Source organism: Ranitomeya variabilis, chromosome 6, assembly GCF_051348905.1.
Source record: "Ranitomeya variabilis isolate aRanVar5 chromosome 6, aRanVar5.hap1, whole genome shotgun sequence".
Lineage (NCBI taxonomy): Eukaryota > Metazoa > Chordata > Amphibia > Anura > Dendrobatidae > Ranitomeya > Ranitomeya variabilis.
In genome coordinates, this window is record NC_135237.1 from 479,502,150 (window position 1) to 479,528,464 (window position 26,315).

The 26,315-nt window shown below is 44.1% G+C and overlaps 1 protein-coding gene across 4 annotated transcripts in view; it reads right to left on the reverse strand.

Annotated features, from left to right (window-relative positions):
• Positions 1-26,315, reverse strand: part of STAU2 (staufen double-stranded RNA binding protein 2) — a 702,362-nt gene that overhangs the window by 211,499 nt on the left and 464,548 nt on the right. For all 4 annotated transcript variants that reach the window (XM_077270664.1, XM_077270662.1, XM_077270663.1 and 1 more), the window contains 2 exons: positions 14,373-14,477; positions 3,516-3,728 (listed from right to left, as the gene is read on the reverse strand). In XM_077270664.1, the coding sequence (XP_077126779.1) occupies positions 3,516-3,728; positions 14,373-14,477 (318 nt within the window). The remainder of the gene's footprint in view (positions 1-3,515; positions 3,729-14,372; positions 14,478-26,315) is intronic.

The following is a 26,315-nucleotide window of genomic DNA, read 5'->3' on the forward strand; positions in this document are numbered from 1 at the left end:
GCACCCATATTAGTCTATGGGTGCGTGTAAAACATCAGACTGCACTTGGATTTCATCAGTGTGACCCCGGCCTTAAACGTTAATCTACAATGGTCGATCCTCAGCCGCAATGACTCAACCATCGCTGATCGGCTGCACAAAAATGGATCATTGTTTGGACAGGCCAACTACGCTTTTGATACGCACAGAACAATGGTTAGGCTAGGCTCACATTGTGTTAAAGCACCCCGTTCAACGCATGAGTTAAACAGACTGCGTTAACGCAAGTGCCAAAATGTGATCGCGCTAGCGCAGATAGAGCTAGCAGATGCTCTATCTGCGCTAGCGGTGACGGACCCGGAAATGCTGCAGCCCGCGTCCGAGGGTCCGTCACTCAATGACGGCACATCGCTAGCGCATACCCATTATGGCGTGCATTGGCAATGCGCCCGAAATAGGGGTTAATGGCAGTGTTAACGGACTGTGTTACACAGCAGTATACCGCGGTGTAACGCAGTACGTCTAACGTGCCATATAAACGCAATGTGAACCCAGCCTTAGGCTAATAGGGTGATCTGTTAAAATAGAATACCATGGTTCTTGGCAGCTCAGGTCCTATTTACACAATGTGCTGCGGAGAACAAGGATTTTTATGTAAGCTTAAAGGACACTGACAAGTGGCGCGTCTCTCCAGACCGCTAGTCTCCGCAACAGAAATGTAATCTATAGAATGTATTGAACGCGGTAACTCCACATAATTCAGTGAACACACGCGGATTTAGCTGCATTTAATATAATATTGGGTCCATAGTGCTGCTACTTCCGGTTCGTATGCACACATAGCCATACAGGCAGGTCGTTGCTACCTACCTGCTGCGTGTTGTGCCCGGCACTGTTCTCCGCCAGCACAGAGCAGTCAGACTTCTGTTAGCCTCACATCAACAGAACAGCAGTTTCTCTTCCTGTTGACAGGGCAGGACTACTGGTGTTATGTGGATTAACAACTGGCTCTCCTGCCCTATTGGGGGAAGCCGGCTGTCAATCAGCATGATGGCAGTAGTTCCGCCCGGTCAACAGGAAGAGACACTGCTGCTCTGTTGACTGGGGGCAGCTGAATCTCTGGCAGGAGTGGTCAGTTACCGGCACCGGGTACAACAGGCAGGTAGATGCCTCTGTTAGCAACTACGTGCCTTTATTTTTTTTAAACTCCCAGATATCCTCTTTAAAAACATGTCATCTGACAAATTAGTGTTTTCCCTTGTTTGTTTGTTATTTGGTAGCCTAAAAACACTGGCCGATTGGGATATAAACGTTCCCAGCATTCACGCTAATCGTCCAGTCTAAATGCACTCTTAGTGGTATTTATTTACAATGCAGCAGCAATGTCCATGGTCACGTTGTAAAATGACAAGTAATTTCTTTAGCAGTATTTGAAAAATTAAAACTCGAAACAATACTAAGCAGAGAGTCAGCGAGATCTTTAGCATAACCCATTCCATTGACAATGTTCGACCATAGAGATTGCATAGGGTTCAACAAAAATGATTGTTTGTTGGGTAACATTTAAGACCGAGTGATCATTTTAGCCGACCATTTGTACAACATGTGAAATGAAGTTTATAACGTTTCATTTGTTTTTCAAGAATGTAAAATATTTGTATTATGTAAAGGTAATGCCTACAGTGAGTAACATGCACTCGGCTCAGGTGTAGGGAAAGTAGAGGACCTAGTTTAATCTGCTGTGTGTCCTAAACTCTAGACAGTGATAGTATGCACTAAGCATATTACACATGCAATGCCTGTTAGAAGATACTGACTAAATAAGAAGGTGAAAGGTTAAAGTATGCCCAGCAACAGACTGCTGGGTCAGACAGAGCAAAGAGACAGTTAATGATTGTTCCAGTCCAAAGTGGGAGGGGTTATGGCCTGTAAAAGACAACCGCTTCCTGGTTTAGTCAGTGAGTTCGTTGGTGACATTTTTTTAGGGGGAGTTCAAGGTGCAGTGGGCTGCTAGCCGAAGCAAGTACAAATAGTGCTGGGCGGCCGGAGCTCAAGGCTCGAGTCTGTGACTATGGAGAGCACGGACAATCCTTCCATACAGAGGAAGTTGGACATGGAACCATGAGATGGAAAGGTTATGGATCTCGGCAATACTGCAGGGCCTGATGGAAAATCTTTGTGGCTGACCGGAACGGTCACAGCAGGGATAGTTCAGGCGGAAGGAAAGGAAAGAGAAAAATGTTCTGTGCGACTGAAACAAGAAACGGAGGATGCTGTGCCCGATACTGCGTGATACAATCTGATGTACTGCAAGTGTCAAGTAAACTTAAACGTCGAAACGAATGGCCTACATTCCCATGACCTACATATCCATAGACGGCTTAGGAGGGTTGATTCTACCGACAGATTACTTTAAAAAAAAAAGTTATCACATTAGGCGCCAAATATTCTGATTATTAATATCACTGCAATGGAAAAGCAAAATAAATCTATAAATGTATTTCTCTCAGCAGGCAATATTACATTCTGGGTCTAGTCCAACATGAAACATTTGGTGAAGGTCCTTTAAGTTATGCCACTGAATGAGTTTTCTACATTTATCATTTATTTGATTGACAATAGTAAAACCAATGCCATATTGGAAGTCCCCATTTCATTCCCTCCCTGCCTGTATAGACCGATCTCTCCCTCTGCGGACCATTACCCAGTCTACAGAAAAGATTAAAAAGTCAGGATAAGAAAAACGATCTCCCAGCTTTCTGTATCTGCTCAGCGGCCGGAGTGAAAAAAAATAAATATTCAAATCTTGTAGCTATGTTGACAGTAACAAAACAATAAAATAAATAAAAGAAAAAAGAAAAGAAAAAATAATTTAATTCAAGTTTTATTATAATTGTTATTTTCTGATTCCTCATAAAGCACATTCCTAGTAAAGCACTTCAATTAAACTGGAGATTGACCTATTCATAGTGTAAAAAGAAAAATACCGTAGGTCCACGTCCTGAGTATATGGCTTTGTGTAGCTTCATAAACATTACATAATACATCGAGTATTGCTATTTATACGGTCATTCTCCTCTATTCCAGCAGGAGTTCCTATGAAATCCTTACAATTACAGATAATAAGACTCGTTTAGGTCATACAATAAAAAACATGAGCAAACCACAGGCCAACACAAAAACATGGCTGCTGGTTCCTCATTACTGGGTGCACTGACATTGTGCAGATAACCGCAGCAAACAGCACGGAGAGGAGGTCATCGTGTAAGAGGCCTGGAAGAGCCCAGAGAATCCTTACATAACCAAGATCATACTAATGACCGGACGCTTTCTCACCAAAGACTGTTCATTGTGCTACAGCAAAGGTCAGAAAATCGGACACCATCTCTATAAGGCCCTACTGGTACTAACCTAATGCAGTCTGAGCCATCTCCAGCAGATCCATAGACGGTGGATGCTATGAGGGGTAATGCAGAGACGAGGTAAAAGCAACTGGGTGCTATTTGCAATGTTATTTGTAAATTAATTGGAAATACCTTAATTATTGTTTTGGGACGCCTCTTTATGTAAAGCCTTGGTTTCTCAATCACGGGGAGAGGCGGCAGCTTCCTCAGTTCTTGCAGTACAGCAGCAGCTGCGCGCCTCTTTGCCAGCTTCTTACTGTTCCCCTCACCGTCCGCAGTAAACTCGCCCACTGTCACCTTTGTAACAAAACTCTTCATGTGTGGGGGACCACTTTCCTTAGTCACCTAGAGCCAAGAGAACGAAAAGATTGTGAGAAAAATCAACAAACTAGGAGCGTAATCAACAAATACTTTGTGACTTGTGGGGCCATGATCGCATGTGCGAAAACACTACTTTTTTTTGTTCTGAAAGTGTCTACACCAAAAAATGCAATGGCAATCTGGTCTGAACATTGTGATTTTGCCTGGATTTTTATGCATTTTTAAAAGCACAAACACAGTCACAAAAACACTATAAAGAAAGGCACTGCGACAATCGGGTTGGTCCTATCTCTAGTATTAAGACCTCACGTTGTGTGAGCCGATGTCAATATAGATGGGGGCAGAGCAGCACAGGGGCCGACGGTTCAGGCACCCGCCCATGGGAAGCTATATAGGGGAAATGTCTAGCTGAAAAAGGGGAGCCAAGCCACTGTTTGGGCACACGTTGCAGCAGTTGGGTGGCTTTAAGCTTTTTTGAGCAAAATAATGTTAAATTATAATTATTTATTTATATAGCACCATTGATTCCATGGTGCTGTACATGAGAAGGGGTTACATACAAATTACAGATATCACTTACAGTAGACAAACTTACAATGACAGACTGATACAGAGGGGCGAGGACCCTGCCCTTGAGGGCTTACATTCTACAGGATGGTGGAAAGGAGACAGTAGGTTGAGGGTTATTTACATGTACTATTACTTTTTATTTAGTACAGGGTTTATGATCATTTTGTGTTTTTTCTTGGGTTTTACTTACTTTTAAACCCAGATATTTGAGTCCAAAAATGGAGAGTTAAAAACAGTGTTTATGCTTCAGGGGAACATAGACTAAGTGGTTGTCCGGTCTAAAGCTCCACTATGTGGCTGCAGACTTGCGAATCTTCACATTGCGTGCACTGTGAGCTGTGAGGATTCTCCGGTGTCGGTCATGTGAGCACAAGTTATGAATACTCCTCCTCCTACTTTCAGCAACTTTACAACGAGAACGACAACGATCCGTGACGTTGCAGCGTCCTGGATAGCGATATCGTTGTGTTTGACACGCAGCAGCGATCTGGATCCCGCTGTGATATCGCTGGTCGGAGCTAGAAGGCCAGAACTTTATTTGGTCGTCAGGTCGGCGTGTATCGTCATGTTTGACATCAAAAGCAACGATGTCAGCAATGTTTGCCATGGAGCTAACAACCAGCGAGAACGAGAAGTGAGTCACCGTTACGTCACTGGATCGCTCCTGCATCGTTCTGGCGTTGCTAGTTATTGCTAGGACACTAAACATGTGATTATACTGCAGCGCAGGGGCCACGGCCGGTACCCGCCTGCAGAAGGGTTTTTTTTTTTCTTTCAGTATGTACAGGTATTCATTATGTAAACCTGGGGGCAGTGACCTGTCAGAAGCCATACTGGTGAATACCTAAGCCTAGCACCATATGAAGACCCCCACACAGGCCGCCCCAGAGCACAAGCATACAATTAACACAAAACTAAAAAAGATTAAACAACAACCACAAGACAGATTTCATCAGCTGGTATCATTGTAATTAGTATAACGGCGCTGACCTGACACTGTCTGTAGGTTACTATGCACAATCCTGCTGACAGGTTCCGTTTAAAGTGGTTCTTCAGGTTCAGAACATTGATGCAATATTTGATCCGCGAGTCCAACTTTCTTCATCTTCTCTGATGAAACGTTTGAGGGCCCCGTGCTGCCCGAGCGCAGCAGCATCTTCTGCTCTATACATAGCAGCTGAGCACTGCAACACCCAGGACAGTGGTACTAAACGGAGCAGAGGGGCTGCCGAGAATCAGAACCCCACCAATAGGATATTAAAGACATATCCTGAGGATAGGGAATATTCTAATCCCCCCCCCAGAAAAAGTAATTTGTAGAAACTAGAAAATGACAAATAGCCAGAAGTCCCATAATCAGAATGAGTCAGGTTGAGTCTTCTTCAAGGAGCGCGGCCTATGCTGGAATGTGCCATCTCCTGCACATGTGGTCTGGTAACAGCGCAGGTAGCAGGAAATCATTACTCTCTGCCCACTGTTCTTAGAAAATGTCACAGCGTTACGTCAGTAAAGTAAAACACACAAAAAAACCGTGGGCAGTAAAACACATCACATCCTTCATGAGCAGACAGAAAAAGATTCTGGGAAACTGGTAAGTACACATTATGCCCCCAAGGCCAGCACTATAGGAGAAAGCAGGCGAGTGACAATACTGAAGACTACCATAGGACTCAATAGATAACCCAATACATTCCAACATGCAGCATCACACAGAACGGAAAATGCATTCGGCTCGTTTTCCATGAACATAAAATTAAGATAAAAGAAAAAGAAAAACATCAAATTCTACAGTCAGCTTTCAAAAACTATGTTTTCTCTGAAACATTGCAGCATTTCCAAGTAAAACGCAGCTGCGATAACACAGCCAGGGTAAGATTCAAGCTACCGGTGATTTTGGTTTTGTGCATTTCCGGTCAGGCTCCCTTAAAAGGGAAATGGTCATGGCCAAAAACCCTATTCTCCTGCAAAAACAGGGTCAAATATGGAGATAAATAGTGCTATTACTGCCTTACGAGAAGTGCAGCTGCAGAGATAAAATGAACCAATATCCTCCCTGCAGCCGCTTTTCTAGTGAGCGTACTGTAATCATTCCCCAGCACTTCGATGGACATGCTCCACCACAGCAAGTGTGCAGGCAGGCCATTAGCTGAAGAGCTGGGAATGACTACAACATGTTCACTGGAAGAAAGTGGCTGCGGAAATTACACACGTTCAGTTTCTCCCTGTAGCCATACTTCCAGTAAGCACAGGATTTTAACACTATATAACTGAAAGGAAACCCAATTCTGCGGGTTAATAGCGTTTCTGGACATGACAGGTTCCCTTTAAAGGGAATCTGTCAAAAGGATCAACCACATTAAGACATCGATATGGGCATGCAAGTCATCGAAGGTTGACTAAAATGTTACAATCTGATATTGGATGTCTTATTCCCTGAGAAATCCGTGTTATTCTTGTATGTAAATGAGCTGTTAAGATCTATGGATGGAACAGAGATCTTCCCGAGAGTCTGCCACTGGGGGTGTGTACCTCTCCTGTATGACTCAATCATACAGGCAGCAATATACTAGATTAACACACCCCTAAATAGCTTAGAACAAGTCTGTCTGTGTGAGACATGTAATGACAGACAGTCTGATCCTGCTCTCACTGCAGAGCTGTGCGTGATTACAAAGGGATGGGAATAGAGCAAAGATGACTACCAGAACTTCTTCAGCTTCCATCACAACAGACCGTGTGGGTGTAGGGGTAGCACAGCTGAGCTCACAGCACTGTGAGAAGATAGAAGTGTTTGTAATGAGACAAAACTCAGCTGTGCTGCTCCTTCCACCAAACTGACTGCCGTGAAGAAAGCTGAAAAAGTATCATGCTCATCCCTGACTTACAAGTTCCTTAGTATAATTTTGCTCTCAAAATGCAGACAGAGCATCAGTCCAAAAAAAAAAAATCTATAGATTTTGGAGCGAATTAATATTATGGCCACAAATTAAACAATTTTCTTCAGAAATGTCACAAAACTGGTGCACAGCTGGTAGCTGCGCAACATTTTTGCAAAATTCCAATATTAATTCACACAATAGTTAGTTGAAGAAATTTCTGACACAAAAACTGGGTCATGTGATCGAGACGTACATCTGAACAATGATTGACCAGTCTTCTTTTCTTTAGAACAGTGACGTACGGTAACTTTCTTCTTCAAAACTTGTCTTAAGACAACTTTACATGACGGTGATCTGTGACTGCCATGATAATGTATCCTTTCGGCTTAATATGGAATTGGACCTTGGCCTGGAAGACTAATCTTGGCAAGTTTTGTGCCTTCAGCTATAATAGAAGTTAGTTTTAGACAATGTCATTAGTGACCTCATTAATGCAGTTTGATTTATTGAAAATGTCCTCATAAATCTTCAAAAACATGAATTGTAGCCAAGTTTGTCAGCTTCCATTTTGCCTAGACCCTTAGTAAAATAATTAACCTTTTGATTTCTTGTTTCATTAAGGCTTAACGGGAGGCTGTCGGCATAAAATGGCTGTTCAATCCGAGCACAGATGCATCCATGGTGTGGCCGAGCAGATCAGCACACCTTCCCACCTACTCGTTTTCCATCTATCTCTGCCCCTTTTTGTCTGGCTCTGGCTTTAAAGGTAAGGTACCGCGTTTGTAGATCATTAATAAATCACTGTAATGTAGCATAACATGCTGCTATAACCAAGTTTTAAATGCATGTGAAACAGATTTTGTGTGTTATATGTGTTTAAAGAAGGAACTGGGGGCTGACATCTTGGTTTAGCAGCAGTAGCAGGGCACTAGCAGTGTCATTTTACAGCACCCCATGGACATAGGAGCTAATAGACCGGCGAGGACCCCATCTATAACATTGGAGGGGCGTTAGCAGTGAGCTGGGCACGCCTCTGTGGGCTGCACAACTCACTGCTGTAGGTGTGACTAGCAGCCATTTTATTATAGCCCAGTGCTCTCTGCCCAGCTCCACTTACTCTCTATCACAGGAGCTCCATTCACTCCATTAAGCTGCATTCCCAGCCTGCAGAGAGGTGACACCTGACACCTGTCTCTGCCATACAATGTATGTCTCCCCTCCTCCACATTGCCTGGCCATTCACTGCAGCCTGGAGCTCCTTCTTATCTTACTGAGGGATGAGTCACAGACAGCTCTGCACAGACCATGCTGCTCCATACACACCACATAAACTATAAACTGCTGGTGATAGCAGATCACAGGGCAGTCACACACAAAATGGCTCTGCCCTGTGATGCTGCTCTTCATTCTGCCCCAGGGATATTAGACCACCCAAAAGGGGAGGGAAATGCTGATGTCAGCAGTTACTGCCCAGATTTTCCAGCTAACAGTAAAGCTGGTAAGTCTTACTATAGCTGCTTGAGGTCTAAAATGGAAAATGCTCCCCCTAGTGGTCAATATATATATTTGTAAGAAAATATATAATATTTTTCATATAGAAATGTTTGCAAACAGTGCAAACATTGCATTCATACATTTTATTTACTATTTTAAGCTTAATTTCACAAAAAAACAAACTACAAGAAAACTGGTGGCACCTTCCCTTTAAAGCAGTCAGGAGGAAAACAGGGGTTTTGGGAGGGGCAGAGATAAAAACAAGTAGGTGGGAAGATGCACTGAACTGTTTGGCCACACCAAGGGCACACCAAGGGCGCACCAAGCTCCTCTACAGCAGTAAGTCCATGCTCCTAGACGAAACTTGATAAAGGACAAATTTAACCAAAAAGAGCCCTCATCTCATCAGTTATATGTTAACAAATGATCATTTTAGTCACCAGATCCCACGGTTCATGGTCTAAAATTAAAGTGTAGTTACATTTTCAGGTGAAGTTTCAAAGCAAGGTATGATGTATGTGCGTTTATGAGAAATTACACCATTCCAGGCCATGAAAGGACTAGCCTCCTGGATTTCTGGCAGTTTTCCCTGCACGAGAAGCCTCAGCACTTCCTCCATGTGCCTTTCTGCTTTGCACAAACAGAGTGCCCTGACAAAAAGGAGTCCGAGAGATCAGCTGAAAGATTGCAATTCCCCTGAAGTGTCCCCCTGGTGGAGCAGTCTTCAAACTCCGTCTACACCGTCTACTTCTCCCTGGTGGAACAGTCATCAAACTCAGTCTACACCGTCTACTTCCCCCTGGTGGAAGAGTCTTCAAACTCGGTCTACACCGTCTACGTTCCCCTGGTGGAACAGTCTTCAAACTCAGTCTACACCATCTACTTCCCCCTGGTGGAACAGTCTTCAAACTCGGTCTACACTGTCGACTTCCCCCTGGTGGAACAGTCTTCAAACTCAGTCTACACCATCTACTTCCCCCTGGTGGAACAGTCTTCAAACTCGGTCTACACCGTCGACTTCCCCCTGGTGGAACAGTCTTCAAACTCAGTCTACACCATCTACTAGCTAGCTCCCAACAGATGAAGAATTAAGGAGACTGACTGGTTATAAGGCCAGCTTGAAGAAGAAAAGCAGGGGTCCAGAAGGCGCCATGGGCTCATAAGATATAATACTGTAGTGGACAATCCCTTTATTATCCCACAAAAACAATAACGCTGCTGCATTTGATTGATTATTCTATAAATTTATAACCAATTCAATTTCATTTATACTTTTTCTGTAATTTATTAATTCTACAAACAATGATCACATACACACACTATGAAGATTAATTCAGTTTATGCACTTGTGAAATCATAAAACCTTTTGGAGGCTCGGCTCTGAAAACTCAGCACAAAACCTGAAGCAAGAACATTTCCGCTCATTTTCTGTTCCAAAAACTCCTAAATAAAAAAAAAACTCTGTGGACATATACTATATATTTTACTGTCTCCGCATCAAGGTTACCATTATAAACAGAAGAAAAAAAAACACAGAAAAGTGCTTCCTGTGTGAATTAGTAATGCCAGAATACAAAGGGACAGGCAAGTGACGCTCCCCTTAGATGGGGCACATTCGAAGTGCGGCGCACATCACGACGCGCGTTTTGGAACCAAGTCCTTCGTCAGGGGGTCGTTCTCATAGAACCTTTATGCATTTCAATGTCTAGCATGATCTGTTAAACTGGTCTATAACGTCCCCTTTTCTTCCTCTTTGGTGGTGCCCAGTTGTTTATACTATTTCCATAGGTTTTTCTTTTATAGTTACTTTTATCTCTCACGATAGTGCGGGCACTCTTTTACACAGTGCCATCTGTCTGCCATTCACTTTGTAATACAGGTATTTTTTTATTCATATATGTGTCCCATGACTTTTTTCCGTTGGCTATCCATGTTCAGTGGTTTCCTTTGGTTCTTTGCATCTCCGAATGGTCGGCCATTCACTCTCGGACGTATGTATGCTGGTGATTGTAAATGGTTATATATGGATTTCGTATTCACTGAAACTTACGTCCGTTTTTTCTGTTTTTGCATTATGAATAGAGCAGCATGGTTTTTCAGTGGTTCACACTGTTTTGCAGTACTGAGGTCCTAGGTTCAAATCCCACCAAGGACAATAAGCAGGTAAAATAAGCAAGTCTATAGAGTCGGTAAGCCAAACCTCAAAGGCCTGAATATCCCTGACTGACTCCACAGCACCGCCTCACTACTGGGCATGTACATAAAGTGCAGCACAGATTCATCTCAGCTAAAAGCCGAGATCCTCAGATTAGGAACAGAACAGACATTTATAGGACATTTCATAACTCTCCCAAATTATTATGGAAACATTTACAGCACATGCTGCACGGAGCACAGTTTTTTTTAAATATATTTTAGGAGTCAGAGTCAGTCCATTTTATACAGATTACACCAAAATGGACATCAACTCCACAACCCCTGAAAGTACTGAACTCGTCACCAATTTTCTAAGTATATATATTTCTAAAGGTGCTATTTTCCTGAAATTCTCACCAGATGTCGGTAACAACCCATCCGATCCGCACAGGCAAAGAAATCACACTATAAATATCCATAAATTAAGTTACCGTATGTCTAATAAAAGGGAAATGACAAGGAGAAAATATTTTACACATGAAGAGAGGTGAAAAAAAGCCATGGAAAGTGAGCTTGTATCTGCAAGGAGTTTGTATGCTCTCCCCACACTCCAGACATACTGAGAGAATGTAGGATTGTGAGCCCCAATGGGGACAGTGCCGATAATGTCTGTAAAGTGCTGTGGAATATGATCGCTCTATATAAACGAATAAAATAAATACATCTAAGAAACAGCACTAGCGTCTAGTCTGAAAAAAGCCTAACTATTACTACGAAACAAATAATCTATCAAAATATTTTAGGTGACAGACACAAAGTAAAAGAAAACGAAAACATGTCATCTTGCCTCAAGGCTTTCTCAATTCTTGAAAAGAAAGAAGCAAAGAAATGAGCAACAACAAAGAACCGTGTAACATCGGCCCTCGGGCATTACCTAGTATTTTCCTTTCTTAAAAATAAGCTAAAGTGAATGCTTTACCGAGAACCTTAATTCTTGTGACTTGGTCAGAAGAAAACAGCTTTATACCATTATGCAACATAAGTGAGTATCAGAAGACATTCCTCCGCTCCTTAAAGGAAACCTGCCGGGCGATTCATGCTGCCAAAACCAGTGTAAATCGCAGTCCGGCTGCACAATTGTATCCAGGGATATAATTTGTCTGAAATGTAGAAAATGTAGTTAGAGGGTCCAGAAAGGGACCAAAGTCAGAGACAAGAGTGGTCTATCGAGACCCCCGGCCAACTTCATCTAACAGCACCCCAAGTGATTGACAGGTCTCTCCCATAGCGTTCCGGCATCAGAGAGATACACCTGCTTGGGATCATGCTGCCCGTGGTTTAGGAAGCATGAATCATGTAACAGGCTCTACGGTGTATGGACTTTCAGACAAAGGAATATTATTAGATAAAACGCTAAATAGGCAATTTACTATCACCGCTTTAAAAACTTATGCTTTCTTATCCCCAAAACATAACTCCAAAGGCAGACTACTCCAAACATGTCTCCTTATGTTCACCACTGTCAAGTGTAATCCCTCCCTAGAAGAGGCGGCCATGAGACAGATTAGGTGAAGTATGGGTGGATCTTTATCTTTCTGCTCCTCCTCTACTGTTCACTAAATTGCATAAAAGAATAACAACGAGCGGGGCTTCCAGTTAGATACAGACACGCCATTATACTGGACAGGGCAGGAGCAATGTACGATGGGAAGCAAGAAAAAGGACGTCCCTGTTCCTATAGGGCTGGCAGAATGAATGTTAAGAGGAACCGCCAGAGTTGGATTACTGCTGTTCCGTTACAGGAACAAAAATACGGAAGATATGAAGGAACCAGATTAGTCACAAAACAGACACAAAGGGGTCCCCAAGCAGAACATTTAATTCTCACAGACAGACAGAATTCGCAACAAAGTCGCCTACAAATGGTTTCAACACTGGTACAGTATAAGCCTAGCCTTAAAGAGCCTTAATGGAGTTGTTAGATCTTAAACTACAAGTCTGCAGTCACCTTCTGGGACTACACACTTGTGAAATCTCACATCGCACACTGCGAGGATTCTCCGGTGCCAGCAGCGGCAGTCATGTGACCGTAAATAGGCAATATGCATCCTTCTGGACATATTCAGACTAGATGGCGCGGTCTGCCTCAATGCAAGTGAATTGAGAGAGGTTGGAAACAGTCTAGTCGGAATGTGGCTCGGAAGCGTGAATATTAGTGATGAGCGAATATACTCGTTACTCGAGCTTTCTCGAGCATGCTCGGGTGACCTCCGAGTATTTTTTTAGTGCTCGGAGATTTAGTTTTTAGCGCCGCAGCTGAATGATTTACATCTGTTAGCCAGCATAAGTACATGTGGGGGTTGCCTGGTTGCTAGGGAATCCCCACATGTAATCAAGCTGGCTATCAGATGTAAATCATTCAGCTGTGGCGCTAAAAACAAACTCCGAGCACTAAAAAATACTTGGAGGACACCCGAGCATGCTCGAGAAATCTCAAGTAACGAGTATATTCGCTCATCACTAGTGAATATCTTATACTTGCGGTCACATGACCACCATTACGGTATTGGTGAATCCACACAGCGCGCAGTGCGTGCAAAGATTCAAAAGTCTGCAGTCACAGAATGACTGCAGACATGTAGTTTAAGACCAGCCAAGCCCTTTAAAGCCGCATGTGTGACAAATCTGCCGATACCAATGTGTTCATCCAACAGTCTATGTGACCAACTCATGGTTGAGGAAAGTGTTGGTTGTACATGTCTGGTTTTAGACTGTCAGTCACATTGTTCTTCTGGAGACAGGCCGCCGTCCGACATGTCAGCCAGTGGCAGAGAACAAAGGAGCGCTTGGCCGAGCCATCTAAAGTGTATGTTCAGCTGTAGATGGAAGCACAAAGATCTGACATAAACAATGGACTGACTGGGTTTTTTACTGGGTAAAAAAATACTAGCAGTACTACAGATTATCACCAGGGCTTGGCTTAGGATGTGTACGCTGTAGACCCGAGGTGTCAAACTGCATTCCTCAAGGGCCGCCAACAGGTCATGTTTTCAGGATTTCCTTAGCATTCCACAAGGTGCTGGAATCATTCTGTGCAGGTGATTAAATTATCACCTGTGCAATACAAGGAAATCCTGAAAACATGACCTGTTGGCGGCCCTCGAGGAATGCAGTTTGACACCTCTGCTCTAGACTGAAGGTCATTTTTCCTCAGAGAGGCTTTATGAGTGGCGGCTCCTCTATTGCTGATTGCATACACTGAATCATTGCCTCGTAACAGGGCAACTTCCACTGACGCTTGCATCATGGTCTATGCATACTACTGAAAAATCAATGAGTCTTGACAGGAAGCCATATACATTTAATGTACATATAAATTCTAACACATTACCATCTTTCACTTTATAGCTTATAGATAATGGCTACATAAAGGTTTATTGCGCTATTTGTGGGGTTACTATATTCTAGAAAGCAGGTTAGGGATTCTCCTCCACACCAAAAGATATAAAACATCTCTAAGTAACGAAAGATTGCTGAAATACTGATAGGGAACGTCAAATATCCATCCAGCGTAGGAGCTGGGCCGTACCTCAAAGCTGAGGGGAAGGTTCCGCTTCAAAGAAATCTCAAAAACCAAGCTGATTTCTGATTTGTTTGCATCTTTATCTTCATCAGGGCCTCTTGTCTCCCCATTCTGTAATTGAGAAAAAAAAATAAATAAAAAAATTGTAATAAGTCATCTAAACATTGTAAAAAAAAAAAAAAAAAAAAAAAAGCTCTATTTATTAAAATAGAAAATAAACTTGAAAATAAAAACCAAAAAAACAAAAACAAACTAAATACAGGCAGGCACAGAAGAGAAGACGCCTCAATAGCCATCTCCTCCGCAAGGATTGCAGCATTGGTCAAATACCAAAAACTGAAATGATTGAAGCCACAAAGGAACATTTCCAATCAGACGTCCTCTAAGCTCCTGCTACACAAATATTCTAGTGCTTAGTATTCTTATACGCTGACGACATGTTGGCCTCACCACTGGTCGAAAATGGGAAAATGGACGGCATACCCTAGCTTCCAGGGATGAGGAAACTTCTCAAAGAAACTCATTAGGGTTGATGGAATAACTTCAGATAAGAGCTTATCCGAATAGCTGCACTGGATAACGCACTTATCCGGAGATATTCGATCAAGCCTAAAACTCATCTCTTCCACCGGCTCAAAACCTATTAAACGTGTTCTGTGACAATGGGAAAAAAAATAAAAAAGTAAAAGAGAATAGCAGTATAACTAAATTCCTAAATATATCTAACTAGCAAATTTTTAAGGGCATTAATAACTATAGAATTAAAATGGCTGCTCGCTTCATTGTTTCACTGAGAGAAATCAGCCTAAAATATTCGGACAGGTGCCTGTGAGCATGTGCAGCATGAAGCTCTGACCTCCTTTATATGTCATGGATGTGCTCCACAAATACTATCGGAGAGACCAGAGGTGCCAATGTAAGAAGAGGCTGCTCACACTCGTGTGCCCTGTCTTTCCGAGGCCTCTCATACAGCCAAATCAGATCTCATGCTTTACACTGGTGAGGGGCAACACCCCAAAGCATGTTTCTGTAAATTGAGATTCTGGATTGGCTTTTATCTTAAGTCACGTTCCAAGGCTCATTAAAAGGGTTGATACTGACATTTAGGATAGCTAACTCCAATAGGTAATGCGGCGCCCGCACCGCCGCAGGGCCGAGGGGATACCCGGTACCGGGCCTCTGAGTCTCTGCTCTGGGGTTGTCACGGCGGCTAGGCCCCGGTCCGTGACCCTGCCGTGGGGCGCACAGTGAATAATAGGTGTGGATGATGGTGGTGCGGTGCAGTAAATAACGAGGACACCAGGTTGCAGTCTCTTTACCTCTTTACTGAAGATCTCTGGGTCCTCAGTCCGGAACACGGTTCACCAGGCTGCGCAAGTCCGGCCGGTCCAATGGCACCTCCAGAGTTCTCTTCACAGGTGGAAATCGGTGCCTTCCTTCTAGCGCTATGTGTTGTGGTCCTTCCCTGCTGTGCTTACGGAAAGTCCCCCACAACTGTTGTGTCTGTTTCTTAAGTTCCCTCACAACTCGATTAGATGATGTTCTGCTAATCCTCCATCCCTCCCTGGTGTTCTGGTTGGGACGGCACCCGTTTGACGGGTAGGCTCGGAGCTCTTCCGGGACCCTAGAGTCGCCCCTCTCCACAAGTTGCCCCCCAAGACTGCATAGGTGATATGTGTTAGACAGCCCGCCTTAGACTGCCTGTCCTGCCGCTGTTTGGAGTATTGCTTGAAGCTGAATGTTATTCTACTCCCTCGGCGTTCCGGCCACCGGTAGTGCGCCTCAGTAGGATGTTGCTTCGGTCTTACAGCACGACTCCTACTGGTATTTCTCCTTTGCGTGATCTCGTTTCTCACTCAGCACAATCTATCTCTCTTCTAATCCTTTCTTGGGCACCGCCGCTACCCGGAGCAGGCACGGTCCCGTTACGTTCGTTCTTGTTGCCAAGCCTCTGTCAGGATCCCACCCCTGACAGAGACCCTACTGTATCTTCCCCCACAACACCCTCTGCCACAAGGTGTTGCATGGTTCCAACCCAGTCAGCTTTCTCATCTAACTTCCTGCCTGACCCCCAGTTTACCCACTATGGTGGGGAGTGGCCTAATGAATAGCACCCTTAGCTCCCCCCCGGAGGCCCAGCTGTGAAATGTATTGGTGTCTGTGATACCTGATCAGATGAACTCCTTCAGTGCCATCAGACGCACCGTAGCTCCCCATAGTGGCGGAGCCACAGTACTGCAACGACCAGGACTCTGGGGCGCTGCAGTAACACTAGAGGTCAAGTCCTCAATGTCTCTGAAATGACAATTTTCATGGCCTATAAGTCTCCTTGTCCTAGTATGTCAGGCAGGTCACTCTCCACAAGAAGAAAGGTTACCCCTTACCTCCCTGTCTTTCTGAATAACAATGTAAGTAACTCCCGGAGACAGCACAGGAGTTTCCTACTGCCCATGATCACAGGCGTGTCAGTGTAACATGGTGATGGCCATTTTATTTCGCTCTAGATTGGTGAGGATTGCGATTTGCTAATTAAATGTATTTAGGAATTTATTTATAATGACATTTCTTTCAGTTATTTATTTCTATTCACGGAGAAGCTGTTTAAGCAAAGTTGATGAACCAGGTTGAAAATAAAGGAAAAACCTGCCAAGTACGGATGGAACAAGGTTCTCACCCTTTTAATATTACATATTATTACACAGAGGCGTAGCTAGGGTTTCAACTTAGGGGGGCGAAACATCTGAGTGGGCCCCTAACCAGATAACCCTGATTATAGCTACGGTTGCGCACTCTAATTGTGAATATAGGGGAACCTCAGAATATGACCGCTCTGTTATTGAAAATAAATCTATGCACAAAAACGAACGTTGACTTTACCGCCATATTGTGACCATATGCAACTTTGATGGTCACAATACTCTGAGTGCCCCTATAACAACGATGCTTAAGTGCCCACTTAACATTTAATAATGTCCCCTAAGTTCCCCCATGTACTGCTCCATTATACACAGTATGGTGAGCTTAAAGCTTCCCTATACACAGTAAAAGGCCCCCACAGCTCCCCTATACACCGTATGATATTCTCACTGCTCCCCTCTACACAGTATGAGTCCAATGCTCCCCTATACGCAGTATAATGCTGACAGAACTCCACTATAGAAAGTATGCTGCCTCCCAGAGCTCCCCCTATATTCAGTGTAATGGGCCAACAGCTCCCATATGCACAATATGCCTTCACAGTTCCCTATACACAATATGATTGGCCCGCAGCTCCCTTATACATACACTGTGTTCCAAATTATTATGCACAAAGAGTTTAGGAGTGATAAGGTTAGAATTTTTTTTTTTGTCATTTAAACTCATTGATGGTGATGTGTGTCAGGGCTCTTTATATCACTGAAAGCAATTGCAGATACCTGTGCAAATTAGTTTGGCAGGTGTGCACAAATAAAGGCAAGACTACTTAAGAAGGCTGTTCCACATTATTAAGCAGCCTACATTTTTTGCCAAAATGGGAAAGAAAAAGGATGTGTCGGCTGCTAAGAAGCAACAAATTGTGGAGCATTTACTTCAAGGCATGACTACAATCAACATTGCCAAGACACTCCATCGTGATCATCGCACAATCAAGAAGTATGTAGCTGATTCCCAGCACACACGTGCACACAAGCAGAAACAGCTCCAGTGGGCCAAACGATACATGAAGACTGACTTCCAAACTGTTCTGTTCACCGATGAGTGCCGTGCAACGCTCGATGGTCCAGATGGATGGAGTGGAGGATGGCTGGTTGATGGACTCCCCATGAAAACACGGCTAAGGCGCCAACAAGGAGGAGGTGGAGTAATGTTTTGGGCTGGAATCATGGGGAGAGAGATTGTCGGCCCCTTTATGATCCCTGAAGGGGTAAAGATGAACTCCATAATCTATTTGGAGTTTCTAAAACAACACTTCCTGCCATGGTTCAAGAGGAAGAACCGTGCTTTCCGCAGCAAGATCATTTTCATGCATGATAATGCACCGTCTCATGCTGCAAAAAACACATCTGCATCTCTGGCTGCTATGGGCATAAAAGAGGACAAACCTATGGTGTGGCCACCATCTTCCCCTGACCTCAACCCCATTGAGAACCTCTGGAGCATCATCAAAAGGAGTGTCTATGATGGCGGGAGGCAGTTCACATCTAAGCAACAGCTCTGGGAGGGAGTTCTGTCCATATGTAAAACAATTGAAGCAGAAACCATCCAAAAACTGACAAATTCAATGGACGAGAGAGTTCAGAAGCTTCTTTCCAACAAGGGGTCCTATGTGCAAATGTAACATCACCTAGAATAAAGTTTTCACTTGAAAACTGTTTGATTTCATTTTGTAATAAGCTGATAATGCTTATAACTTCACAATTGACCATTTTTTTTGTTCAAAATAAAAAAAAGGTTGAAAACTCTGCTGGGCATAATAATTTGGAACATGCATTTTGAGTGTTTATTTTTTTTAAAAAAGATACTGTTTTCATAGGGAGTTTGTTCCAAAACATTGCAATTATACTAGAATAGTAGATGACTGGAAAATAACAATGACTGCAATTCAGATAGGTAATTTAGAGAAAATATGAGGAAATATTATTTGCATAATAATTTGGAACACAGTGTAGTATGATGAGCCCGCAGCTCCGTTATACACAGTATGATGGGCCCACAGCTCCGTTATACACAGTATGATGGGCCCACAGCTCCCTTATACACAGTATGATGGACTTACAGCTCCCGTATACACAGTATGATGGGCCCGCAGCTCCCTTATACACAGTATGATGGCCCGCAGCTCCCTTATACACAGTATGATGGGCCCGCAGCTCCCTTATACACAGTATGATGGGCCCGCAGCTCCCGTATACACAGTGTGATGGACCCGCAGCTCCCTTATACACAGTGTGATGGGCCCGCAGCTCCCTTATACACAGTATGATGGGCCCGCAGCTCCCGTATACACAGTGTGATGGACCCGCAGCTCCCTTATACACAGTGTGATGGACCCGCAGCTCCTGTATACACAATATGACGGGCCCGCAGCTCCCTTATACACAGTATGATGGCCCGCAGCTCCCTTATACACAGTATGATGGGCCCACAGCTCCCTTATACACAGTATGATGGGCCCACAGCTCCCTTATACACAGTATGATGGGCCCGCAGCTCCCTTATACACAGTGTGATGGGCCCGCAGCTCCCATATACACTGTCTGATGGGCCTGCAGCACCCGTACAAACAGTATGATGGACCCACAGCTCCCGTATACACAGTGTGACGGGCCCGCAGCTCCCTTATACACAGTGTGACGGGCCCGCAGCTCCCATATACACAGTATGATGGGCCCACAGCTCCCTTATACACAGTATGATGGGCCCGCAGCTCCCTTATACACAGTATGATGGACTTACAGCTCCTTTATACACAGTATGATTGGCCCGCAGCTCACTTATACACAGTATGATGGGCCCACAGCTCCCTTATACACAGTATGATGGGCTTGCAGCTCCCTTATACACAGTGTGATGGGCCCGCAGCTCCTTTATACACAGTATGATGGGCCCGCAGATCCCATATACACTGTCTGATGGGCCTGCAGCACCGTACAAACAGTATGATGGACCCGCAGCTCCCGTATACACAGTATGATGGACCCTCAGCTCCTGTATACACAGTATGATGGACCCACAGCTCCCGTATACACAGTATGATGGACCCGCAGCTCCCTTATACATACGGTAGTATGATTGGCCCGCAGCTCCCATATACACTTTATGATGGGTCCGCAGCTCCCTTATACATAGTATGATTGGCCCACAGCTCCCATATACACAGTATGATGGACTTACAGCTCCCGTATACTCAGTATGATGGACCCGCAGCTCCCGTATACACAGTATGATGGGTCCACAGCTCCATTATACATAGTATGATTGGCCCGCAGTTCCCATATACACAGTATGATTGGCCCGCAGTTCCCATATACACAGTATGGTGGACTCACAGCTCCCTGTCATGATTTGGATGTCCCGGTCATTTACTCATCCTCCGGCGTAATCACTATTTTGTGGCACTGCTGCAGTGCTGTTGCTCAAACTTGTGAGCGCAACTTCTGACTGGCCAGAAGTTAGAAGCTATGTCACAAGCGCTCAATGTAAGACTATGAGGCTATGTGCACTTGTTGCGGATTCGTGTGCGGATTTACAGCGGATTTCCTGTGTTTTTTGTGCAGATTTCACCTGCGGAATCCTATACAGGAGCAGGTGTAAAACGCTGCGGAATCCTCAAAAAGAACTGGCATGCTACGGAAAATACAACGCAGCGTTTCCGCGCAGTATTTTCCGCATCATGGGCACTGCGGATTTGGTTTTCCATAGGTATACACTGTAAACCAGATGGAAAACTGCTGCAAATCCGCCGCGGCTAATTCGCACCGTGTGCACATAGCCTGAGAGTGAGAAAGAGGCCAGAACGAGGCTCCCACAGACTCACAATGATTAGTGACCTCTGCGCTGCTCCATGAAACACTGGAGCCTCGGACAGGTCACAAACTGCAGAAGACGGAGCTGAGCGGAGACTAAAACAGATGAAAACGCCAGAAGGTGAGTATCAGACAGGGGGCAGGGGACGCGGATTTTCAGCACTGCTCCAGCAATGAAATAAAAAATAATGCTGGAGTGGTGCTGTAAATGTGATGCAGCTCTTGGTTACTGTATGCAGGCTCCTTATACTCATAAAAGACCCAGGTGGTACGTATCAAAAGCCCCCTACCCCCCATCTCCAGCCTCCCCAGACAGCAAATATTACATGATGGAGCACATATAATATCATAACAAAACATTATAATATTCAGCCCCCAGTGACCTGTCTCCCCTCCCCCACTTCAGCCCCAATACCCCCATCATCTCACATCCACCCCTCAGTGCCCTGTCCCCCCTCACCCACCTTCTGCCCTCACAACACCCCCAAATGGTCTCACATCCACCCCCCAGTACCCTGTCCCCCCTCACTCACTTTCCGCCCCCACAATACCCCAACGGTCTCACAGAGACATACCTGAATTGAATAAACCTAGTTCCCTACAGTGTTCATTTTAGGACATGGTCACAAATCAAAGTCAAACATCAGAAATACTCTGTCTGATATCTGATTCTGATACTTGACTCTGATACATGAAATTAGCCCCTGGGGTCACTTGAGCTTGTGGTGCAATGGTAAGACCGGCGGCTGTAGTCTCTAAGACGCAGGATCCGTTTTTTTACCGCCGATCCTTTTTTTCCCCGCCAGATCGGTTTTATTTTTCTGCCGGATCCGTTTTTTTCCGCTGATCCGTTATTTTGCGCAGGATCCGTTCTTTTTTTCTGCCGGATCCGTTTTTATTCCGCAGGATCTTTTTTTTTTTTTGCCGGATCCGTTTTCTCCACCGGATCCGTTTTTTTTTCTGTTGATCCGTTTATTTTGCGCAGGATCCATTTTTTTCGGCCGGATCCGTTTTTTTCCCGCCGATCCGTTTTTTTTTTTGCACCGGATCCGTTTTATTCTTCCGGATCCGTTTTTTTTTGCGCATGATCCGTTTTTTTTCTGACGGATCCGTCTTTTTTTTGTGCAGGAAAAAACGGATCTGGCGGAAAAAAATGGATCCGGCAACAACAGAAAACGGATTCTGCGCAAAAAAAACGTATCTGGCAGAAAAAAACGGATCCGGAGGAAAAAACCGTATCTGGCGGAAAAAAAAGGATCATGCGCAAAAAAAAACGGATTCGGCGTAAAAAAAAAAAACGGATCCAGCGCAAAATAAACGGATCAACAGAAAAAAATGGATCCGGCGGAAAAAACGGATCCGGCAAAAAAAAAAAACGATCCTGCGGAAAAAAAACGGATCCTGTGGAAAAAAACGGATCCTGCGCAAAATAACGGATCAGCGGAAAAAAAAGGATCCGGCGGAAAAAAATGGATCCGTCAGAAAAAAAACGATCGTGCGGAAAAAAAAACGGATCCGGCAGAAAAAAAACGATCGTGCGGAAAAAAAACGGATCCGGCGGAAAAAAACGGATCTGGTGGAAAAAAAACGGATCCGGACAACAAACTGATCCGGCAGAAAAATAAAACAGATCTGGCAGAAAAAAAAAAAAGGATCGGCGGTAAAAAAACGGATCCTGCGTCTTAGAGACTACAGCCGCCGGCCTTACCATTGCACCACAAGCTCAAGTGATCCCAGGGGCTAATTTTAGCTAATTTTACTAATTTCATGTATCAGAATCAGATATCAGACAGAGTATTTCTGATGTTTGACTTTGATTTGTGACCATGTCCTAAAATGAACACTGTAAGTCCCATCCCCACTTACGGATAAAGTTTGCACTGCAGGCAGGACCAGGAAGTGTCTAGGTGAAATGCACGGTGTGGGCACTAGGACCCAGCGTGCCTGAGCCAATCCCAGCGTGCACAGAGTGAAGAAAAACTGCAACCAGGAAAAGCTTCATCATCATCAGGTCAGAACCATTCACTGCAGGAGGAGACTGCAGCCGCCACTGTGCTAATAGCGTCAGACGGGAGCAGACATTATACTGCTCCGCTCCTATGCGGTGTTCTGCCTCGTCACAGCAGTGGCCCCCTCTGCCCCCCCCTCAGCAGCTACTCTACTGGCCTCTTGCTGAGCACTGGACAGGACAGGGCAGCCAGACTGCAAAGTAGAAAAGCAGTAAATGAGAGGCCTGTCTCTGCCTAAGGCCTCACCACCACCCTGAACACGTCTGATCACGTCTGGTCTTGGAAGCTAAGCAGGGTCGGGCCTGGTTAGTGCTTGGATGGGAGACGTCCTAACCGAGTGCTGACCAAGCCCTGAGCCTGCTTAGCTTCTCGGGAAGCTAAGCAGCATCAGCTTGGGTTAGTGCTTGGATGGGAGACCGACCAAGCACTACTTAGTTTCTCGGCTTGGGTTAGTGCTTGGATGGGAGACCGACCAAGCCCTAGGGAGCCTGCTAAGTTTCTCGGGAAGCTAACCAGGGTCGGCTTGGGTTAGTGCTTGGATGGGAGACGTCCTAACCAAGTTCTGACCCATCCCTGAGCCTGCTTAGCATATGCTCTGAGATCCGGTGAGTTCGGGCCTGTACGAGACGTGGTGTGGCTGTAGGTTTTTGTTTTTTCCTTCCACTCACTCTTTTCCATTCCCTTTCACAAGGGCACACATGCTTCTTTCTTCTTGTCATTTGCTTTCACTCTTGCGCTAGTCCATCCTTGCAAAATGCCAGCATCCTTCTCATCACCGTGGGCCTCCAGCATTGTTGCTTATTTACTTTTAAGCTATGCAAAAATAATTATTTTTTCTATAAAATAGTTTTTATCGTATAAAAGCGCCAAAACATAAAAAAATGATATAAATGAGGTATCGCTGTAATCGTACTGACCCGAAAAATAAAACTGCTTTATCCATTTTACCAAACGCGGAACGGTATAAACGCCTCCCCCAAAAGAAATTCATGAATAGCTGGTTTTTGGTCATTCTGCCTCACAAAAATCAGAATAAAAAGCGATCAAAAAATGTCACGTGCCTGAAAATGTTACCAATAAAAACGTCAACTCGTCCCGCAGAAAACAAGACCTCACATTACTCTTTGGACCACAATATGGAAAAATTATAGCTCTCAAAATGTGGTAACGCAAAAAATATTTTTTGCAATAAAAAGCGTCTTTCAGTGTGTGACGACTGCCAATCTTAAAAATCCGCTAAAAAACCCGCTATAAAAGTAAATCAACCCCCCTTCATCACCCCCTTAGTTAGTGAAAAATTAAAAAATATTTTTTTTTTACTTATTTCCATTTTCCCGTTAGGGTTAGGGCAAGGGTTAGGGTTGGGGCTAAAGTTAGGGATAGGATTGGGGCTAAAGTTAGGGTTTGGATTACATTTACGTTTGGGAATAGGGTTGGGATTAGGGTTAGGGGTGTGTCAGGGTTAGGGATGTGTTTGGATTAGGGTTTCAGTTATAATTGGGGAGTTTCCACTGATTAGGCACATCAGGAGTGAATGATTTATTATCAGATGCTTTCAGTAGGGGATTAATATCTAAAAATGAAAGGGACGTTATGACACAGAAGACACCAACAATACTAGTGTTTTATACCCTCCCTAAAGTGCACAAGGGTCTCTCACCCCTAAAAGGTAGACCGATCGTGTCAGGGAATGACTCAATCTCTCAGAATTGTGGCATCTATATTGATAAAATATTGAGCCAATTTGTAACTGCCTTACCTTCTTATATACATGATACATCTGATTTGCTGCTAAAGATTGAGGATATTTGTTATGATCTGGTGGCCTAGGAGCAGCATGGGACGTACTCTGGAGAAGGTGGTACCTGTACTGACCGCAGACCCTGAACTTAACACGACAACTAGAAGTAGCCGTGGAATGTACCTAGCGCTCCCTAGACATCTCGACACAGCCGGAGGACTAATTACCCCTAGAGATAGAAAAGGGAAAACTATCTTGCCTCAGAGAAAATTCCCAAAGGATAGGCAGCCCCCCACAAATATTGACTGTGAGAGGAGAGGGAAATAACGGTGACCAGAAAAATGCACACAGGAAAATTGCCCACAGGAAAAATGCCCACAGGAAAATTCCCCACACGGAAAATTCCCCACACGGAAAATTGCCAATTACAGCATCACAGAAGTTTCAGATCTATGATATTTCAGGTGCAAGGTGAGGATGTTCACATAATATGTGATCAACGTGTGATTTACAGTTGACCTAGTGCAAAACTGGAAAAATGATGATCTCAGAACATAAAGTTGAAACACGCATAATACATACGGGGAAAATCATAGTATATTGCACATAATATATACACACGCAACTAATTAACTACCCCATATACGTATGCTAAGGACTAATAGGGACAACTGCAAAAAGACAGGTATCCTAATCACCACAAAACGCAGATAAATCCCATAAAAAATCACTTTTATTAGTAACAGACTAAAATCAGTACATGTAAACAGGTAACAAGGACAACGGTAGGAATGGTGAAACACTAATTAACCATACATTGTACAAAAAAGGGGCCTAAGGTACCATCCATAGCTAACACACACCATATTAAAGTACAATCGGATAACAGCCCATATAAATAAATAAATCAGTTGCTGTAATACATAGTAATGTTAAAGGCCCGATATCCAGCACATAAATAAATGTGAACAGTATGTCATACCTGGTGTGTGCAGCAAATGGGGGACCTAGAGCCCACCCCGACGCGCGTTTCGGAGCGACAACGCAGCTCCTTCCTCAGGGGGCTACAGACTAGATCTATCTATTGCTGAGAATGACAGACTGCTGCAAACCACAGATCATCATTTTTGCAGTTTTGCACTAGGTCAACTGTAAATCACAAGTTGATCACATATTATGTGAACATCCTCACCTTGCACCTGAAATATCATAGATCTGAAACTTTTGTGATGCTGTAATTGGCAATTTTCCGTGTGGGGAATTTTCCGTGTGGGGAATTTTCCGTGTGGGGAATTTTCCGTGTGGTGAATTTTCCGTGTGGTGAATTTTCCGTGGGGAGTTTTCCGTGTGGGGAATTTTCCTGTGGGCTTTTTTCATGTGGGCTTTTTTCATGTGGGCATTTTTCCTGTGGGCATTTTTCCTGTGGGCAATTTTCCTGTGGGCAATTTTCCTGTGGGCAATTTTCCTGTGGGCAATTTTCAGGGAACCGGAAATAACATACGCAGACTGAAATCAGATTTTAGCAAAGGAGGCCACTTCTAGCTAAATAGAGAGGATAGGACAGAGTACTATGCGGTCAGTATTAAAACACTAGAAAATCCACCACAGAAAATACAAAATCTCCACAGCTAACTAAAGATATGGAGGGTATATCTGCATCTCCAGAGATACCAGCTTGGCTAAACAAATCCTT